This window comes from Pyrgilauda ruficollis, unplaced genomic scaffold, assembly GCF_017590135.1.
Source record: "Pyrgilauda ruficollis isolate IOZ18807 unplaced genomic scaffold, ASM1759013v1 scaffold179, whole genome shotgun sequence".
NCBI classification, from domain to species: Eukaryota; Metazoa; Chordata; class Aves; order Passeriformes; family Passeridae; genus Pyrgilauda; species Pyrgilauda ruficollis.
Window position 1 is genome coordinate 92,984 of NW_024516875.1, and position 22,450 is coordinate 115,433.

General features: G+C 39.1%; 2 protein-coding genes across 4 annotated transcripts in view; both read right to left on the reverse strand.

Annotated features, from left to right (window-relative positions):
• SAMM50 (SAMM50 sorting and assembly machinery component) lies at positions 1–14,101 on the reverse strand. Of its 2 annotated transcripts, XM_041464322.1 has the most exons (15): positions 13,974–14,101; positions 12,161–12,271; positions 11,076–11,177; positions 10,512–10,599; positions 9,855–9,961; positions 7,817–7,947; positions 7,520–7,607; positions 6,897–7,025; positions 6,162–6,233; positions 5,007–5,093; positions 3,643–3,713; positions 3,167–3,234; positions 2,208–2,354; positions 966–1,107; positions 1–209 (listed from the first exon to the last, which is right to left on the reverse strand). In XM_041464322.1, exons 1-15 carry the CDS (start codon positions 13,992–13,994, stop codon positions 164–166), a joined length of 1,410 nt encoding a protein of 469 aa, XP_041320256.1. In that variant the 5' UTR covers positions 13,995–14,101; the 3' UTR covers positions 1–163. The 2 variants fall into 2 exon arrangements, with proteins under 2 accessions (XP_041320256.1, XP_041320257.1); XM_041464323.1 differs by lacking the exon at positions 11,076–11,177.
• A 978-nt stretch (positions 14,102–15,079) lies between these two features.
• LOC121351902 (patatin-like phospholipase domain-containing protein 2) overlaps positions 15,080–22,450 on the reverse strand; it is a 17,068-nt gene continuing 9,697 nt past the window's right edge. For both annotated transcript variants that reach the window (XM_041464340.1, XM_041464341.1), the window contains exons 6-9: positions 20,128–20,346; positions 19,673–19,805; positions 18,397–18,513; positions 15,080–17,317 (exon numbers count right to left, since the gene is read on the reverse strand). In XM_041464340.1, coding sequence (XP_041320274.1) covers positions 17,026–17,317; positions 18,397–18,513; positions 19,673–19,805; positions 20,128–20,346 — 761 coding nt within the window. In that variant the 3' untranslated portion in view covers positions 15,080–17,025. The remainder of the gene's footprint in view (positions 17,318–18,396; positions 18,514–19,672; positions 19,806–20,127; positions 20,347–22,450) is intronic.

Below are 22,450 nucleotides of genomic sequence, written 5' to 3' on the forward strand. Positions count from 1 at the left end.
TTTAGAGCATAATTATTTAATACAGTTTCTTGTGGAGTCCAAGAGGTAAATCACTCAGCTGTGTATCTGCATTTCAAGGAAAAAGGACCATTTTGAATTATGTTATAGTCTTGATTTCATCTCCAAAGTAGAATTTCATTCCATGATGTAAAATATTTCTGTATTATAGAAATCTTATTCCTGCTCCAAACTGAACACCATCACATATCCTGAAAAGAAACAAACAATAAACAATGTAAGTGATATATAAATTACTAATGAAATGAAAAGAAATTCTCCCTATCCCCAAATTCCAAAGGTTTTAGCTGACAAAGTTTTTTTTAAAATAAATGTTGTGACAATTTGTCATCTGCATGGAGCATTTACATTTCCAAGTAAAGCCCATAATTTTGAATTGCTACTATATATTTACACTGCTCACAGAAACAATCCTCCTCCTGTATGAAAGACTGGATATCTCACACAATACTCACAGACAAGAAAAGGCTTCCCGAAGCTTTTTACTGCATATTATAGTATTTGCTTGATGCAGGATAATTGGCTGCTAACAAATGAATTTGTTCTTCTTTTCTCTTTATCTATAAACTTGTTTTTGTTTTTCAAGCAAACACATTAAACTAAGTATTTATCAAAGACAGCAAATGAGGTATTTATCCAATCATTTGGGTTTAGAAGGCTTAAGAACACCCCACAAGCTGTTTAAGTGATCACTTCCCCATGAGAAATGAAGCTGCTGCACAGGTATTTGCACTTATCAAGAGCTGCTTTCAAGGTAAATGAACTGTAGCAATTGGGAGCCAAAGTCTTAACCCAACTGTGCAACCAAAGTGAATAAAGCGGGCTGGGAAAGCAGCACTGAGATGTCTCTGTTGGTATGGACTAAACAAACCCACACAGCACAACTCTCTCTGAGAAAGCAGACAGGAGTGCAGGAACCTCTGCAGAAGCTGGTGTACCAAACCAACCTGTCTCCAGCCTGTACTCCCATGGGGAAGCAGTAGTTGAGCTCGAGCCTGGCGATGTTTCCCAGGCGCAACACTATTCCTGTGCCATAGGACCAGCGGATGCACTCTGCCAGTCTCTGCAGGTGTGCCCTGGGACCGTCACCTGCACTCAAACAGCAATGGATGAGCAGCATAACAAGAGAACATAACTAGAATAAAAATACTGTGATTTCAGTTGCACTGTTGGCTGGCCTCTATGTCCCACTATAGGGCACCTACTAGCGAGAAGGAGGAAATGAGTGTTAAAGACTTCAATGTCTTTACTTCTCTCTTCCAGTACTTGAAGGGAGCCCACATGAAAAATGGAGAGAGACTAACTGACAAAAGCCTGGAGTGACAGAACAAGGGGGAATGGCTTCACACTGACAGAGGAGGGTTAGATTGGATATGAGACAGAAATGCTTCCCTGTGAGGGAGCTGAGGCCCTGTCGCAGGTTGACCAGAGAAGCTGTGGCTGCCCCATCCCTGGAACTGTCCAAGGCCTGGCTGGATGTGGCTTGCAGAAACCTGGGATAGTGGAAGGTGTTCCTGCCCATGGCAGGTGGGAGAACAAGATGAGCTTTGAGGTCCCTTTCAACTCAAACCATTCTGGGACCCTATTCTATGATTTAGTGGGTCTCTACTATTTTTAAGTTGATTGAATCATCTCCCTCCCATACAGATGTCACCTTTCTTACATCTAGTGAGGCAGACATCAAATATCACAAATATCACATTCTAAAACTGACGGAAATCATATTGAAAAGTCATACATTAATACACTGAAATGTATCCTGAATAGAGTTAGGGCATGGGAGGAAAAAGAGTCCCATCAGCTACCACACCCTCATCTAATGCCGCTGCTTTTTCTATAGTTCATCCCAGTAAACACCAGAACCCCACTAAAACATCATCTTTCATTCTCCCTTCAGAATGGTGTAAGATAGCAAGTGTTAGTTACACACTGGTCTGCAAACATCACCTATTCATCAACACTACCATTACCCTCCTGGCTCTCTTTCCTGCAAATTGTGCGGCAAATTATGGAGAGAGCTAAATAAACTACTGGCAATCTGTCAAATATATGTTAAAAGCAGCAGGTTTTTGACAGGCACCAAAATATATGTAGTAAATAAAGTGCCTCTGACTGAACACACACAGAACAACTTTCCTTTTTGCTTTCATAAGAAGAGAAGAGGGTTTTTTAATTCTGTTGAGTCTTACCATAGTTGAGGTTGCAGAGATTTCCAGCATTAAGGAAGAAATGTGTTCGGAAAAGGTCTCCAAATCCTTCGCGGCCAGGCCGGAAAGGAAGAGGGGTGTAGAGATGCACCCCTCCAGCCCAGTAGGCTTCTCCTCCCAAATAATCACCTGTTTGGGCATAATGTTGGAATAAACATTTTCATTTACTGTGGAACATATGGAAGGAATCACTTGTTAAAGGTACAAAAACACATCCGTAAGTTGTTTTACATTCCGTAAGTTTATATTCCACTTCTACCCTTTACAACTCTTCCCATTTGCTTCCGACTCACTCCAAACTCACCACTATTAGTTTGAAAAATTCGAACTTCCACATTTCTTTAAACCTTCCAAGGGAAATACATTTTTCTTCCTTCCCTCACGAGAACAGCATGACAGTTCATGAGAATTACTCCTGACCACCTTTGCAATACTTCCCTTGGTAATAAAAATGGGCAATTGATACAATTGAACTATAAATTTCAAGATATACTGGATATTGAATCCACTGATAACTGCAGAGTAAGTCATAGAACTGAGGAAGCTCCTGGCACTCCAAACACCTCTGCTGAGTAGATTATCTTTCCCTTAAGCTACCTGAACATAGGCTGTATCAAACAAACTGTTGCTATAACCACGTTTTGGAAACTTTTCCAGCCTGAAGGTTGCTTACGAATTAAAATGACACACTGGAAGTGTGCAAGTTTGAACACACACACACACACAGTTTATAAAATTAGTAATTAATCACAGCTTAACTAAGAACTGCCTGATTTTATCCCATTGTGAACTGATCTGTAAACAACATATCAAAGCCATAACACTTCTCAAAAGTAGAGAACGAGTGTAATTATTTTCAGCTTATACAAGGTTTAAGGACTCTCTGTGAAACACTAATATTTACAGTATTGTCAGAGGAGGGGGACTTAAAAGTGTCAGACCTTCACTCTGGGGTCCAATGCTGTACATACTGAATCCACGCACACTTGTTGGTCCACCAAGGTAAAACCTAGTGAATACACAAATTTAATTTAATGCTTCACTTAAAGGTGATTTTGTAACAGGTTTAGTAATGTGATCTTTAAACACCAGCATTAGAAGGTAAAATTGGCTACAGAGTTACAATATGGCTTTGTGTCTGAATAAACCCATGCCTGTTACAGAATTTTGCAGGCATTAAATACCATTTTGCAACCATAAATATGACCAGGCAGAGCTACTACACAGCAATTTATAAATTTTTACCAGCCCAATACGAAAATGGCTTCAGTACGAACATGCAATTACAGCTAATTACAAACATTTTATTCTCCTCAGAACTACTACTGTTTTCTTCTCTCTAAACTTTCTGCAGAGTTTTCTATACACAATACCTCTTTTGACTGGAAAAAAACCCCCAAATATTTAAAAAACTTGCCTGTCAGCTATACTGGATGGCTTGTCTCCAATAGGTACCAGCATTCCACCCCAGAATGATGCTGAAACAACCTTTGGAGAGAAAAACAAGTTGTTTATTAGTACTTATTCCTCAGGCAGCGCTCCCATCAGTCTCCCAGAGTTACAGCTGCTCACATCCTGTGGATATCACACCCTGTATGCCAGATTTGCAACAGGATTTTCAGGAAACTCTTGATGGCTGCCGCCCTCTTTCTTTTATGCAGTGCTGTGCCTTGAAAATGTCAATATAGCTTCCACAACAGCTTAAGAGAGCACTCAACCTCATCCAGCACTTCTTGTCTTGAGAATTTTCATGTCTTGAATTAAGACAACACTGCCATCAATTATTCCTGGCAATTTGAAACCCACAGGATACTGTGTCCAACAAGCACTTACCAAAAACGTACAATTGTAACCTGTCTGTAAATTATAATTACGTGAAACACCTCCTGCAACTCACTATACTAATATCAAATAAACTACAGAGTTACTCTTTATCTATAAAAAGTAATTCTTGCAATTCAAGTCACTGAAATAAATAGATTTAATAATTTGCTTGCTGTCTGTGTGCCAGATAAAAGTATTACTGATAGACAGTGACATCTCTTGTCAATACCTTTGGGATAGAAATTATTGTAACCCCTGACTTTTAAATCTTCATGATGCAAGTTGCTGTTTACTTCCCCATTCAGCTCTGGGAAGAATTTATTGCACTATCTTCATGTGATAAAAAACTTCTTTCTAAATTCAGTTAGAAACATTCCTGGGATATGCTGAAATTCTTATTTCAGTTTTTCAGTATTTCAATTCAAAATCCTATTTCCACCTAATACTAAATCAATGCTGTTGAAATCAGCCTACCCATTTTTTCCCAATAACCTTATACACAAGAAACAATTACAAGTTATGATACCAAGATGAATAGTTATATATTCAACATTTCAATTAAAAAGGAAATTAAACCAAGATTATACAGAATATTCATGAAGGTTTAAAATTTTTAAGTTTTTCAAAAACTTCCAAGGTTTTTGAAAAATCCCTCCTAAGGAAGACCACAAAGAACAGACATGACCAATGTCACTTCTGGAAGGAAAATAATTTTTATGGTTAACTGTGAAACAAGTTCTCTCCAAAATTCCCACTATTCAAGTGATTGTGCACAGCACGAACATAAAGTTAAAAATACAGATAGTCCATTTCCCAGAAAACAGAATCAATTTATCTACTCCAGCCATTTTTCACAATTTTATTCATAATCCATAGTGGAAAATAATCATAAAACATAGGTTTAATAGCCCCAGAAAAACCTCATGTCAATTACTAAAATATCTTTAAAAAGTTTACCGAATCCCAGAGAAGTTGCTTATTCAACTGAAATTCAAAATCCTCTTTCAGAAAGCTCACATCTCCACCTGTATAGCCAGCCAACTCCTGCAAAGACATAAATTTATAGAAGTTGTAACAGATACTATATGTTTCTTTAAAAGTTCAGCATGTCTGCATCAGCACAGGCAGTATTTTTCTTTACAAGAAAAACAGAAACATTAGCATGGTGAGGCAGCTGATTTTTGGACTGAGCCATGCATGAACCTCTGAGCCTCAGAATAATGAGCTGCATTTTTTTTCTTTAAACCGATCTATTGCTTTCCAAGCCATTTTGTAAATGAAGGTAAGATAGAAAAAAGACAGAACAAAGCTGGAAAATACAGCATCCAAAATCAAGACTGTATTTTCCTAGATCTGAGAAGATTTCATGTGGTGAAGAAGGGCATGACACAATTTGTTATTTTCAGCTCTCATGATCAGTGCTAGAGGCAGGATCTAACAAATGACACAGTACCTTAACCCTGAATTACAACCACTTTTCTCATTCACAACAGTTCACTGCTGCTTACTTTTAATTCCAGTGGCATTTCAAATCTGCCTCTAAAGCACTAGAGAAATTAATGCTTCTGAAGTATTACTCATACAGCAGAAAAGCCAACTTTTAGAAAGGCTCTGACTGTAACAAGAGGGAAAAATATTTTCTCAGCCAAAATAATACATGCATATGCCTTGGAGAGTTACTTTTAGCCAGTCTTTCATTTTTAACTCTCAGACTTAGAAATTATGTAAGTAGCAACAGGACTACAGCCTGGCAGTCTGTGCATGACAGTGTTAAAAAAAGAAGGGCTGATTAATACCCACTGAAAGTGTAGTGCAACTACTGTCAGGGATAGTATCTCTCAGCTAAGAAATAATTTAATGCTGATGGAGAGGCTGTGCTCTTTGATTAATGCCATACAAATGAAAATTTTCCACCATAAAAAAACGTTTCATGATTTTAAAAGGCACACTGGGTAAACAGAAAAGGTAATTACCAGGCTGCACTGTCTTCTAGTCAATTTTGGATTAATTTCTAACTTTAGACGTTTTTAACATGAACGTCAATTAGATAAACTAAGATTTATTTGAACACACAGATAAACCCCAACAATAGCACAAGCGATTTTAAGCTACCTGATTAATTTTCAGCAAAGCACCTCGTTTTGGCAAGATTGAGGAGTTCCGGGAATCAATTACCATGGCATGCTGAAAAGAAGAAAAAAAATTTGGGTTAGGTTCTTATATCTGTTGAATGCCTCGGAGTGACACCATTATTTTCCTTCCAAAACCGTGCAAACAGTGGAACACAAGCACAGCTCCAGCTAAGATTAGTGTAGCTGCATGGATTTGGGAACAATACTCCTACAGACTGGCTTTGTTTGACATTTACAGGCCACATGAAATGCATACATTTATATTTTCTGCCCATGGCACGCACCAGAAACAGAACAGCAGCCCAACTGCAACCCACCAGTCTGCAAAGAGCTTATCTCCTACAGTTTGTAAGCTGTAAGTGAAAGATGTCAAGAGACCAGAAGCTGGCATCGGAGAGAATGTTTACAAAAGGCTTAAGATGAGGAAGTTTAATTCTTCCTGTCTGCTACAAAACAAAGCAATTCTGCAAAAAGAGATAGCAGGTGAGACAGAGGGAGAACAAGCCAAAGCCTAACAGTCAACTATAGTTCCCTTAATTCCCTGTTCTCCTTTTGGGCCTCCTGGATTACTCCATGGCAATGACCAGACACAGCAAAAGATGTCTGAAGGAAAACACATTCCCTCCAAAGACAAAAAGCTCCTTTGGTATCACTCCTAAGTATGAGATGACTCAAAGTCCTGTGTTTTTAAAATATTACCATGAAAAAGCCTTACAGAGAGAGAAGATTTTAGAGAGTGTCCACTTTCCTCTCGAACAGAAAAGGATGCTGTTCTAGCAAGGCAGCCAAGCTCCCTCCACACAACTTCCCACTTCACTGTGTGATTGGTCTTCCAGATGGGAAACTACAATAAAGAATTTAGAAAGTCATTAAAACAATTGTTACAAAATTAAAGTAAGTATTTTTTATATTTGAGTCTATGGCTTTCTTTCCTAACTTCTTGAAACAGAGAGAAACCCTTTTCCATTTCAGAGTTATGCTAATTCTGCTCCAGCCAAGAGAGTTAGATGTACACTAATTAATCCATTCCAAATGAAAAATATCTTGAATTGAGCTGATACAGTAAATGAGGCAGTTAGCTGCCTCTCTGAAATGATACTTTTAAAAAAATTGAAGAAAAACATACTGGCATTTTTATACAGCCAAAATGAGACTGAACTGTAACAAAAAAACCCAAGATGCACGACCTCTGTCATTTTCAAATCACTGACCTCTTTCAAATAAAGTCAAGTCAGCCCTGTGCATGACTTATTCAATTATTCAAAAAGTAAAACAAGTACTTCCAAGAGCCCAACTGAAATGTAAATGAAGCATGTGTTACACTTGTGCTACACTCACATTAAAATCTGTTGATATTCCTCTGTCTGTTTCTCGAAGGGAGCTCCAAGGGAACTGTCCAGTTACTTTGTATACATTAACTGAAAAACTGAAACACAACATTACTGGCAGGTTTGAAAGGGAAACTATCTAAGGTACAGCTCTGAATAACTACAAAAATTTAAGAAACCAGCTCTGCTACATCATTACCAGACCCTCAGGAAAGAATAAATGTAATTCTTACTCAATGAAAGATCTTATTAATTGTTTTACATTCCTTCACTAAAAAAAGGAAGTAGTGAAAAACACATCCCCTACTTTCTTTCAAAGTCTCCAGGCCGTGGTTTGAAGAAGGACAGGCCATATGAAGTTTCTTTTGTTCCATAGGAGAACTGGAAGGTCACCTTCTCTGCACGTCCAAGGAGATTTGGGAACTTGAGCCCAAGCACCTACGGAAAATAAATTTAAAAAACCCCCAAAATACTAGACAAACAAACAAAAACGTCCCCACACCATAACATTTTATATTGTTTGCTGTCTTGAATCTAAATCATATGCTGAAGACAGGGACATCATAAGAATTAGAAATTACGATATCTAAAAATACTTGCAACTGAATGCATTTTTTTTCTGTTAGTTTTCTCTCTGCACTGGCAGCAAAAGCCAACAGTGCAAGTTACAATCAAACATCCAATTTTTATTGCTGTTTAGTAGCTACTGACATAATCACTGAGCCATCAGTATTGATGTTATTTCCAGCAAAATCTCCAAGCCCGTCTCAAAGCCCTGGAGAACACATCTTTGGCACAACAAGCAGCTGCTCTGCAACTGCAGACTCTACCACTGATCCTCAGGAAAAACTCCTGTCAGGGAGGGTTCATCAGAACCAAAGCAAGGGAAAATTATCCCTTTGGAGCCACTTCCCTGTAGTTTTGTTTTGAGCACCAAGATCCTTTTGCAACCAGACCTGATGATGACACAACACAATTCTGCAATTCTCCAGAAACTGCTGAAACAGTTTTGCCTATTCTGACACAAATTCCTTGCATCCTTCAGGCAGCTCTTGGCACTGTGACAGAAAAGATGAAGTAGGTTTCCTCCCAACACAGACACCACTACTGTACTATTGTTGTGTGTTCTACTGGAAAAGAATACTAAAAAACTACCAAATCCTGACTGCCTTTGTCTGACAGCTGTTGGAAGCAAACCAGTAACCTGAGCTTTGTAATGATGGCTATTATGCCATAAAAAGAAAAGGCTTTTAGTATGAAGTACTAGATGTATAAACTTCAGCTGAATTAAAGGGATTAGAATAAATAAATCTATTCAACTCTTAAGGAAACAATCTGGGTTGCCAATATCAGTGTATACAAGTAATGCTTTTAAGAGCATTCACAAGTTTTACTGCTCTGTGATAAATTAAAATCAAACAGAAGAGGAAGCTGAGCAAAAAAAGAGAAACCCAAGCAGCTTTCAGTCAGTTTTGAGCAGCACTGGAAGCAACAGGCAGGATTCCCTGCTGGCTTCCCTCAGGCCACAACACCGTGGACCTGGCTCCTGGCAGTGGAGCTGCATAAGCAGCTCTCAACTCAACCAGTTCCAACTCTTCTTGCACAAGCAAAACACCATCACCTGAGTCATGCGGGATCTTATCCAGGTTAAAAATACCCCTAAGAGGAAAAGGATGAGCCCCTTGATCTGGCTTATCCACCAGCCCCAGGCACAGCTGCCCTGTGCAAGTGAGAAGGCAAAAAGGGGGCAGGATGAGCACCTGCAAGCACAACCTGCTTACAGCAGCACTTCTGGTAAAAGCACATTCACAGACCAGCAGTACAGCTGGTACTTCCTGGGGCAATTGGTAAATATTGGCTCATACAAGATTTTAATCTGATGCATCCTCAATTGAGTCATACAAAAATAAGTTCCAAAGTTTGTAGAATTCATGAAAACCTACAGCCCAGAATAATTCATACCAGGCTAAAAAAGAAAAACAAGAAAAATTTCAAAGTCAAATATAAATCATTTTGGCTGAAAAGAAAAATACTTCAAGTATATCTTATAGAAAGAAAGTGCCAAATTCCTTACTAATCTCTCCAGTAGATGAAACATCTTAAATAGTAGCAAGAAATAATTCAAGAAGTTTCAAGAATTAAAAAACTAACATGCTGAGCTGGAAGCTACAACATTGCCCCCCAGCTCAAAACAGGCTTTTGCTGAATAAAAGCCTGGCACAAAGGCCCGACAAAGTCTTAGTAAGGCTGGATCAAGACTGGATCACCACATTCCTTGCCAGGCTTGAAACTGAAAGTAAGAGGAATACCAAAAGGCATTACTAATAATTTGAAGTAATCCATACCATGCTGCCTTCATTGTTGCCAACCATGGTGTTATAGCTCCCAGTTAACCTTCTCAATTCTGTTACCTCAAAGGTCACATCTAAACCATTTGGAAGGGCATCATCTCCTAAAGAAATAAATGAAGTGCATGTTATCTGTAAACAGACATTTTAAAAATTGCAGACAGAAGGTTACTTGAATTATTTGAAAACTGAGTTAAGGCATAAAGAAGTCCATGCTACAAAGGGAAATGGCTTGAGAAAAGGATGTTTGGATGTAAGTGCAGAATTTGACCCAATCACAGGATTACGGCTTTAATAATTTCATGCCAATGTGATATGCAATACAAGTACAGGACACATTTTCAAGCTTCCCCTCACACATTCCTTGAAACTGTGGATTAAGGAAAGTTTACTGTAATCACTGTAAGTGCTGAAAATTCACTCATGGACATACACATATATGCAAACACATGCTAACAGATTTCCTTCATAGGGATAACTGATGTAGATACATTTGTATCCACAGCACACCCATCTGTTCATCTAAAATATATGTAAAGGTATACAAGACTAAGTTACACACACAAAAAATGTCAAACCTATTACATAGGGAATTATATATTACAGGTATGAATATATGAGAATAAAGGTGAGGATAAAGAAAGGAATACACACCTTGGCAGGTATCAATCAGAACATCCACCTGTCTAAAGATTCCAAGACGAAGCAACTTCTCACGAGCTTCATGAGATTTTCTCATCACCTACAGCATGAGAAAAGTAGCTCAGTCATAGAATCAGAGGATATTTGGGATGGAAGGGGCTTTCAAGATAATCTAGTCCTTTTCAGTCTTTCAGGTTAACAAAAAATAATGAGGATATATTAGTTAAAATGCAGCTAAGTTGTAAAATATTCACAGATTTTGTATATAAAGAAACAGATGTGCACCTTCAAAACAGAACACAACGACTTTAACACTTGCATCTGCAGAAATAATTTAAACCATTTAAGCCAGAGCATCTGGCTCAATACCTTCATACCTTTTGTTAGTTTGCTTCCTAATTACTTTAATAGTAAAACAGTTATTCAAATAGGTTCCAGTAGTTACACCTTATAGAGGACCCCTGCTCTTGACAGAGTTGCCCCTTGTCTGAAGGGAGTTGCCCAAAGCAAGAAAAAGAGAGAAAAAAAATTAATTAACTTTTAAACAGCAAGTCTGTTATTCGCTGCAACACTTACATCAATGAGATTTTTTGCCTTGAAAACATCAGAGATTTCATACATGATGATGTCATCTTTTGTCCTTCCAAGTCCCTCAAAGTGCACATGCTGAACCACCACCTAAACACAACAAATCTTTACACACAAGTACTGGATTTGCATCTAATAACGAGGATCAAGGTCACCAATGCATAAAAATTATTGTGAGAAACCCTGGTGATTCCTAGGGCTAATTCCTGCTAACCTACATCATCAGAAATGACTGCTTTCTAAGATTCTGGGACATTGTTCCCGTAACACAAAAATGAAAGAAAAGAGATCTCTAACACCAAAGTTAACACTGGTTGTAGCAGAAGAAACACTGATAGACTGCAGCTGCTGGGGTTTTAGTTATAAATGTTGTACGGACAAAGAGGCAACTGCAGAAATCACACAAGTAGTAAGTACATAAGACAGAATTATGTAGTTAGTCATAGTTATTTGCTACTTCTTTTTTAAAATCATCACTACCACAGAAGCAGTGCAGTTTGAAATGCAGCTGAAAATCACTCCCATTATGAGGTTTTATACTTTCATTTTGATACATAATCACCTGAGACAATTTTACTGTAAAAATCACAGCACCTTCCACACTACTCAGTACAAACGGAGTCCAGTGATTGCATTTCCCTTATTTTTCCAATCTTATAAGTGAATTATAATTTTAGGGGTAAATGTCAAAAAAAATCTGCTTCAAATAGTTGTCAAGGATTGGAATAGGCTGCCCAGGGCAGTCACCACCCCTGCGGGGATTAAAAACCATGTGGATGTGGCACTTCGGACATGGTTTAGTGCTCGACTTGCCAGTGCTGGGTTAACAGTTACGACTCTGTGATCTTAGAGGTCTTTTCCAACCTAAACAATTCTATGATTCTATACCAGAGTCTGTAAAAGAGACTATGAAGATTATAATAACTCTATCAGAAATATCTGTATGACTCTGTGTATTCATGTATAATACAACAGCAAAATAACAACAACCTTCTGTTACTGCCAACTGCCGAAAAAACTGCCAAGGCATTTATTTCTCTCAAAAAAATTCAGGATGTTGGTCAGGCACTTACATCTTTGTTTTCAAGAATTTCCTGCTTGCTCTCAGGTTCAACTTCAACCAGTTCAGCTTCCTCTCCCAAGGCACCAAAGTCTGGCCCAGCCATTGGAAGAGGCTCCAAACTCTGAAAGCATAAAGGAAAACAGCATTTAATACAGTATGCAGATTTGTGATTGGTGGCTTTTGTAAATAAGAAAAACCCATGGTTCTCAACAGAAGGCTTATCCAATCCTAAGGGAAAAAAGCAAAAGAGAACTAAAATGAAAGGAATTACCAGAACATGTGACACCTAACTGCTTGCTGAAATTTTTAATGAAAGCTAAATAGCTTCCACATTGAATGATTTCTGAAAAATACTCTGCATTCTTCCAAAAAATAGCCTTAAGTTTGAATACAGGCTTCTTGAGTAAAAAGATGAATTCCACCTTCTTAAAAAAAATCTAAAAGCTCAGGCTGTCACTTCTCTAGTTTGGGTTTTAGTAGGTAGAAAACTATGAATGCCAAACAGTAAAATAAAAAGGGTGTTCTCAGAATGTTAGTTTGCTTTGCATGTATTTATTTGCCTTTGTATTTCAGTATTTCTTTTATTTTAAGCCTTATTCTTTTCAAATACGTCTTGAGAAACTCAGGTTCTGACTATCAGAGGTAAACACTTTAATGAAACACAGCATGGCTTTGTTTATTATACCTGAAAGAGTCCCAAAAGGAGACTTATCAGAATAGCTGCTTTCCTGAGCAGTAAATTGCTGTTGCACATCAAAATCCATTTAAAAGAAGACAGAAGGTTCTACCACTGCCACAAATTTCAGACAAGTGTGAAACACTCTGTCTCCACACAATATTGTCTAGCAGTTCACACCACAGATGGACACAAAACAGAGAATGCAAGCAAAAAATCTTGAAACAGAAATTACATTAGTCACGGTATTTACATACTCTAGAGCCTTAACTGGAGGCAGCTCCCTGCAGTTGTTCTTCAGCCTTAAAACTGAACACTTAGACCTCTATGTTTCTTCTTTAGGCACTGGTAGCTGGATTGGATATTTGTGCATCTATTCATGATGATTTCAGGCATGTGAGGTCCCTCAGCCTCTCCAAGTAATACGAGGCTCCAGCCTCCAAGTCTCACCAGGGGTGCTTCTCTTTGCACCGTGTTTTTTACAGCTGCTTGGTTATGGGTTTTGTTTGGTTTGAGTCGTTTTTATTCTATTTTCATTTCCCCCAGCATCGTTCTTGCCAGCCCACCCCCTGGGGAGGTCAGCTCTGGGAAAGCCTCAGGAAAGACCTGAAAAAGACCCAGGTATTCTATAGGAAGAAAATCAGTAAGAAATTTATCTGCTTTGGAGGATGCTGAGGCCCTGGCACAGATTGCCCAGAGCAGCTGTGGCTGCTCCATCCCTGGAAGCGTCCAAGGCAAGGCTGGATGGGGCTTGGAGCAACCTGAGATAGTGAAAGGTGTCCCTGCCCATGGGAGCGGGGACGTGTCACCACACGACCATAAAGGCCGCTTCCGAGCCGCCAGTATGAATGATTCTATAAAACCACCAGAAATGAGCTGGGAAGGGAAGGCGCCTCGGAGCACCGACACGGGCTCCGACCCCTTCTCTCTGCCCCGGCCCGACTGTGCCACAATCGGCGGGCTCGGAGGCGCGGAGCGGCTGAGGCGGGACACGGCCCCCGATCGCAGCCCCAGCCCCGTTCCCGGCCGCGCCGTGCCCGGCCCGAAGGTCGAGGCGAGGAGCGCGGGGCCCTGCGACCTTCGAGCCGCCCCGGGTCCCACCCGCGGCGGTCCCGCCCCGGCCGATCCCCAGGGCCCCGGCGCTCACCCGGGCATGCACGGTGCCCATGGTGGCGGTGGCGGCGGCGCGTGAGCGGCCTAGGCGGCTCCGACGAGCTCGGGGCGCTCAGGGCCGCAGCGCGGGGACGGCCATGACAGGCGGCCCCACCCGGCGCCCATTGGCCGAGACGGCGGAAGGGGCAGGGCCAGGGGAGCGCTTCCTGCGGCCGGGGGTCACCGAAACCCGGGGAGTTCGCCATAGAGCTGCGGGATTCCGCACAAACCCAGGGAATTCACCATGGACCCGCGGGATTCAGCCTAAACCCGGGGAATTCAACCCAAACGCAGGAGATTCACCTAAACCCACGTGTTTGTTTCACCGAGATCCCATGAATTCACCCCAAACTCACGTGTGTGTTTGTCAGCCGAAACGGAATTCACCCCAAACCCGGGGAAGCAGATTGGGCACTTGAAACTGAAAACTTGTCTTGTAACTTACTTAAAATTGTTGGTATTGTAATTATTATTCCTATTATTACTACTACTATTATTTTACATTGCATTAAATTATCTCTAGATATTTCTGTGTTTCATTTTTATATTTGTATTATATATTTATAGATGGTATAGTTACTATATATTAGTTATACTTTACATAACTGATATATTTATATGTTTTAAAATATCTGTATTAAATATAAATAAATATTTTAACGCATCTATTATTCATAGAACAAATTATTTAATAGGTTATTATGATATTATTTATATTTAGTTATCTGCTAAGTTAGTTTTTAGCTCAGAAACAATGCACCCTTTGTTTTCTCCCTTCACACCCAACTTTCTCTGGTTTTTAATTATTTCGGTTTAAATGCAACAAGGTATTTGTAAAATAACTGATTGCAGAAAGCAAAAATCCCATCAAAAACCAAAAAAAAAGACAGAAAAACACAGAACTTCAAACTGAGGTGACATTTAGGCCCAGCCGGAGTATGCACAAGCATCTCTCAAACTTCAGAGTAGTACTCTTAAAAAAAACACCTCAGAACCATCAATGACATCAAGACATTCTGATTTAACTTGCACTAGGGTGAATTACACTCAAGAAAGCTCAGAGACCATGGTAACAGAGATTGTGGTTTTTATTTTAGAAAAAGGAGACAAAATGGGAGCTGTGCCCAAGAGAAAAAGTGGTTAAGGTTGATTTACGTGTAGTTAATAGAAGTATTCCAACAAAGACTAGAAGCAAAACTTGGCATTCCTGATTTAATTCTAAAACATTGGTAAATTAATGAATGAAGACAATTTAGAAGAGATTTTGTGTATTTTAATTGTAGTTAGAGTAACAATTCCAACTTCTTTTTTTTGCAAGTCTGATGATATATGCATCCAAAAAATGAACAGAAGAGTTGAAGTAAAGTAGCACCAGCCTTGTAGAGCATGGAAATAGAGAGCTCAGCACTTCCTCCCCAACCTGAAATCCATTTGTATATTGTAAAATGCAGCACTCCAAGCTTAGGGAAATCACAACTGAGAGACTGTTTGAAAGGCAAGCCCAACTGAAGTGCTAAATTTTGCCCAAAGCTCACACTCCCACATCCTAGCTCCTGAGCAACACAATCCAACTGCTTTCCCTGGACAAGAGGCCCTCAAGCAGCTCTCTCCTTGGGTTGCACAGAATTCCCTCTCTTGAATGAGAAGCTTCCCAAGGTCACACGTGCAAATCAATTTTAAAGCCATTATTGTTTCCTTCTACTCAAAAATTGTACAAGGCCTGATAAGCCATGAGAACAGAACTAATCCTAACATCACTTTCCTTCCCAGATGCCCTCATCCACTAATGCATTGTCTTTGTTCAAATCATGCAGAACCTTTGTAGTGGAAATGGTTTAAGCTGCCATTTCTCAATAGAGGTATGATTTGGCTAAATTTTCTACCTATTATCTGAGACCTCTGCAGAGCTCCTTGAATACTGACACCTCCACCAAGCCTTATGCTTTTGCTGTGCCTGACAATCTTGGGAAACTTCCTTTGGGTCATCCTACCTCACTGAGACAGAGGGACACCTTTCTTTCTTTAGCAACAGGGAAGTGAAAGAAGGAAAGAAAAATCGCTGAAACTGGAGTGGAACAAAAACCAAAATGATCGGGTAACAATTAGAGAGACAACCTAAGCATCATTGACCACTTGCTAAACATCATTGACCACTTGCTATACACTGAGTTTTGTTAACATCTTCTGTAAAGTTTAACACCTTCTCCACATACTGCTTGCTACTAACCACAGTCACTATTTTACCGACTTTTCAATACTTGATCAAGTAGTAAGCCTTTATCTGAAGTTCCAAAAAAAAAAAAAAAAAAAAAAAAGAGTCCTCTGAAGTCACTGAAACTGTACTTGTTTACACTTCAGGGGAAGGTGTCCCATTTCTCATGCCATTTTCACCTGAAGTATTTCAGGAGAGAAAGAGACACAGAGGAAAGGTAACAGGAACTGCAGAGTACATATAACAACCTAAAATAATACTGTTCCTCCACAAGATACTGCACAGTATCTTCTGCAGACAACTTTCCATAAACACAAAAGTATGTTTAAATATAAGGCAAATGGACACTGGAGGCCACTAAGAAACTCACTTGTGTTTAAGGGAGTAAAAATCCAATTCCTCTTAAGGGAGTAAAAATCCAATTCCATTTAAGTGCTATAAAACTAATCCTAACACATAATATTGTTAAGAATTACATTTTTAAAAACGTTCTGTTATCTATGCTTGTTTGTCTAACAATCTGTTTACAGAATTTACATTTTTATGCTGGAAGTAATTTTTAAAAAGATTTATTTCCAGAGAGACACTGTTTAACTACAATTCTTAGTACAGCTGATTGAGCTGGTGCTTTGACAGAGCTATAATCTGTTACTTAGTATAGCAGCCACTGTTTTTATCATCCTTAAAACAGTAAGAGTCCCAAGGCAGATTTCTCAGGAAGCTGTAAACAGTAATTTGCCAAGACTTACTGGCAACAAACAAAATGATTCCTAGTCTAGGTTTTAATTTTCTCTGCCCAATTTCAATTATGGAAACTGTGGAACCTACTTTCCTATTAATACTCTGGAGCAGTTTGGAAACTTGTCTCTGAGGAAGAGTCAACATCTATTTCCAATGCAGACTCATCAGGATTTGGGAGGAAATTAGGATAGAACTTTAAGTCAGACTGCTCCTGGACATCAGCAGGAGCATTTTTCATAGCTGAGTGCATGAAGCATGAAGATTGCCAGAGCCAGCTCTCAATGTGTGCAGAAGAGTGAGGCATTTTAAGGTGGCAGTATGAAGAACGAAATTCCACAGTAGATGGGACAGTTTGACATTTTCTTAGTGATGCATAATTGTCTTTCCTGTTTAAAAAAGAAGGAAGGAAAAGGAGATTGTTAGTGTTTCAATGGCATTTTTGTCATGTTTGCAAGTAGTAAATACAGTTGTTTACCTCCCCAAAGGCCATCTCTGCATTCCACTTTACAATCAGCTTGTTATCACCAACCTGAATAACTGGAACAGAACTTGTCTACACTCTAAACCAGCACCTGAATCACCAGGTTAGCCCTTTTCAATTTGAGAAACAGGAAACAAAGTTTTATCCAAGAACATCCTATTTTTTTTTAAGTTTTCTCTTCTCTCTTGCAGTGCTTTTGGGGAAAAAAAAACAACTCCAAACAACAAAAACCCAACAAAACAATATGCCACAACCCCTCTCACAAGCAAAACTACCTCAACTTGCCATACACAGACACTTCAACACTGTTTGAGCTACTTTTCCACAAGGAAAACCATGTTTCTGTTTAATCATGATGCAATGAGCAAAGAACCCCTCTTAGAAATTATTTCTGAGACAAACATGTCATTCTATGTCTTCTCAAAGCCTGTCTCAGATGAAGAGACTCAAGACTGGTAAAACTGGAATATGAGAGACTGCTAAATAAGGGTTAAAAGCAGGAAGGTGGCAATCCCCAAATTTATTGACAGAATCACAGAATCACTAGGTTGGAAGAGACCTTCAAGATCATCAAGTCCAACCCATGCCCTAACACCTCAGCTAAACCAAGGCACCGACTGCCACATCCAGTCTTTTGTTAAACACATCCAAGGACAGCGACTCCACCACCTCCTGGGCAGGCCATTCCAGAACTTCATGACTCTTTCCGTGAAAAACTTTTTTCCTACTATCCAACCTATAGATATTGTGGAAAGGAATCAAAAATATCACTAAGAAGGAAGAAAGGACACTGGATTACGTGTGCTATCAAGTAACTGAGGAGAGGACAGTAGGATGAATAGCAAATGTATACCAAGAGCTACATTTTTGCTCAGAGAGATGCCCCAAAAGCCAACTAGTGTTATTGAAGAAAAGACTAACTGATTTGAAAAAGAGAGAATTTCTAAAACTGCATCATTTGCATGCAGCAGCACTGCACTTTACCTGGCTGTACAGAACAGCTTGCTTTTAGCTTGGGCATAAACTGTTGCAGCAATCCGAAAAAGCTGCTCCTGCATCCATCGAACATCAGCAGGCATGTCAGGAAACCAGTTCATCAACCTGCAGGCAAAACCAACACACAGCTTTGGCAAGCAGGAGATTTAAACTCAGTTATGTTTTTACACACCCTGTCCCGCATCCAAAACAGCTTTTTCTCCCCAAACCAACTCCCCTAACCAAGGTGTCCATTTCTTCCCAACCTCCCTGAATTCCCATCTAACCTTTTCATCTCTCTTTTACAAGCTAAGAGAAGAGGCACCACATATCACTGCATCTCTCAGTGGCTGACCAGTGTGTGCATTCCTGCAAAATATTCCTGTCTCCAAGACCTTTGTGGTAGGAACTTTCTGCTCAGTTTATAGCAAGGTGGAAGAGGAAGGAAGAACAAAAGAAAAGCACAATGGAAGAACAAAGAGAAGGCAAAACAAGAACAATGTAGCAAATGTACTTTTTTTCCTTATGATACCCCTTAACAGGAGTCAGCTACATCAGAGTGGGACAAGGAGGAAACCCCACAGAGACATCTGGAGAAACCTGCTCCCTCCCTATCCACCAAAAATGGCACAGAAGTGCCATATTCACTGGCACAGAAGCAAAATACTTCATTGGAATTCTATATGGTTTGATTACCAGAACTGTTTTTTCAAGATTTTCTAAAGACAGTCATGACATCTGCTGCTCAAGGACTGGAATTCCCTTAAGCAAGCACAAAGCTTAGTATTCATGGTGCATTCATAGAGCATAACTTCTCCTTGACAAGAACTGAAACTTCTCAAATTAAGTCTTACTTCAAGAGCACAACTTTCAGTCAACCTAAACAAAACTGAGAATTTAAATGGTGATTAAACAGTGGATTTCACTCCAGACTTCAGAAAGAAGCACAAGAAGGATGTGAAGAGAGTTCAGATACCCCTGTAGAATATAGTAATGAAGAATGTATTCCTGGAAAGCACAACTAAGGCTGCTTCTTTTGAGCAATAACAAGGTAGCTTTTAGTAACATGAGTGTGTTATTTAAGAATCTTCTTAATACGTTTATTTATCTAGCCTTGGATTATATAGGCTTTAGGATGCATCACATAGGTAGAAATAAGGGTCTTTTGACAGTTACCACTTGAATTATTGAGTCCCAGAATGCCTCCAACACTGAACAAGCTCTCAATGAGTACATTTCCAAAATGATGATAATTCTATAGAAGAGCTCTTTACAAGTTTCTTACCGTAAAGCAACCGAGTAAGCAGACTCCACTGGGAGTGTGTACGGCAACATCAGGTAGGATATCACCCGCATGGGGAAGAGTTTAGAGAACTGAGCATAGAATCCATTCTGTTCTTTACAAGCTTCCTGCAGTGCTTAAGAATAATTATTAGGGAAAAGATGTTACACTATCTGAAAGCAGTTTCAATAATTTTCTCAGAGTTTTGTAATATCCAGTCAACATTATCAAGTGTTACTGAATAAGGCTCAGTTAGAAAATTAAATAAAAATTCTCAGAGCACTCTTACCATAAACTTTCTCTATGATATTTTAAAATATGGGAACACAGACTCATGGCACAGGACAAAACACACTATCCAGAACTTCTAAGCAATAGATCTAAGAATTAATGTTAAAAAAAAAAAAAAAAAAAAAGTTTGCCACTCAGAATTACAGGAAACAGCCTGAAGCATGCACCTTTACGAAGTCTGGGAGGTAGACTCTCAAATATGCTCTTCTCCAAAGGCCATGGATTTTGCTTTAGCTGCTCATTTAAGCTGGTCATTTTCAAAGTTTCTACTCTGTTATTTTCTGTCAATTTTCTTCTCTTCACGTGGTCAAGGTGTTGTTGTGCAGCCTCACGAGGGTTTATTTTTGTGAAGGACAAGTGTATATAAATTGAGTCATTCAGAATACCTGAAAGAGTCAAGAGCTTTCACTTAGGTTTGATGCACAGGTCTCCTGAGTACCTGTACAGCACCTGAGGTCTGTGTCTCTGAACAAAGATCTGTCCTGAGAGAATACCATCATCTACCCCATGTCAAATGCACCTGGCTCTTAGGATCCCACAAATGTTTAATCACAGTGATGGCTCTTCTGAAGGTTTAGGTCTTACTTTAAAACAGGTTCTAAAGAGAAGGAAAAAAATGAACAATTAATTAGGTGAAACTGCCCTGGAAACATAGTCATTTACCAAAGTTGTGCTCCTGCAAGAAAGCAAAGGATTTAAAGGAGAGGAGGAAAGCTGATTTAATATGTATTTGAAAGAAAACACCTAAAACACATCATATATTTGGGAAATTTGACGTGGCAGGTATCACCTGAGTACTTTGAGAAATTGCTACAACAGCGTTAAAAAGGAAAGCAACTAGATTACAATATTTTTTTCAGTTGTATCCAAAGTACAGATCTAAATCAAGATGGGTTGCATTGCAAAACTGGTGCCAATTCAGAAATAGCACTGATAACTACCTTAGAAACAAGCACTAGATCATGAGTACAAAGAGAAAAACACAAGATTTTTATTTATACTTGGTTTACAGAAAATCATTATAAAATTACATATGAAACAAGACTACTAAATTTGACTATAATCTATACCTGCATACAACAGAACCTATATCCTACCTGCAAGTACTAGTAAAAGACAAATGTCAAAAAAATATACAGTGAATTTAGGAAAGGAAAATATTTGAAGTGTCACAGATGGGGGGGGGGGGGGGGGGGAATTATTTCCCAAGGGGGGGGGGGTGGAATTAATTCCTACAGCTGAAATAATAAGAAAGGTGATGCATAATGAATGACCTTGGAAGGGTTATAATTATCATTGATTAAGCTTGATGCAAAACAACCCTGTGAGATAATAAAAACAAAGTTGATCACAGGATTAGCAGTGTGAAAAGGAGGACAATAGTGCAATATAGAGAGGACATGGGGCAGAGAGACCGAGGAAGAACTGCAAGGAATGTCAGATATTAGTGTCAGATGGAAACTTGCACAAAGGAAACCTGTGGGTGCAGCTCAGCACAGACAACCACAAACCAGAGGCTCTTTGTAGAGTTTGTGCTTTTAATCACAGGGTAAAAGCTATAAAGCAAGACTTTCTCATTAAACAATAATAATACATAATAATAACATTATAGAAAATCAATCTCGTAAGCAGAACTGTGAGGTTCTTCAGTGAAGAGGATTGCTTCAAGACAACTTGAATATTCAGTAACCAGGCATCAGCAGAGTACATCAATGACTGCTCACATCCTGCAGCTGGTACTTTCTGTAATAGTGCAAAAGGCCCAATTCTATTGTCATTCCTGCGATCTGACCCAGTACCAATTTGCTTCTGCACCCAATGACTATAGGGCCCAGGCACAATTAACGCATGGTTAACTTCATCCTAACATCAAGGTACTGTTTTCAACTTGTTTGCCTCAAAGCTTGCAGAGCAACAATACTTATCAATATAAAACATGTTATTACAATTCTAGGAGTAGAGTAGCAGAACTCGTAATTCTTCTTCCTAAACTTATCCGGGTGTCAACAACTGCTCCACTATAAGTTGTCATCTTGTAAAGTCTTTTCTCACACAGAGGGTTTGTCTGTGACTGAGTTTGTATTGTTGTTAGCCATCTCCCACTTCTGACTACCAGAAAATCACTTGGATGACAGCAGAGAGGAGGTAATAGAAGATACAGGTTTCAGAGAAGTGGGAAGCAGTAGCCTATGCCCATCCTGCACAATTAAGATAAAGCCAAGTAATAATATGATATTATATATTATAATATTATTATATTATCATATATTATAATGTTATTATATTATCATATATTATATGATATATAATATTTGCCTAGAACTGGAGTTCTTTGGAAATTTCACTTAACATTTACTTCACACAGATTTGACAAAACTCCAAAAGTTCATTTTTTGTGTGGCACAGTTCACGTCAGGTGAATTATAACTGTGGCATTTCTACAAGAATGAAATTATCATGATCCTTCCAAAATTCTCAAAGACCAACCCC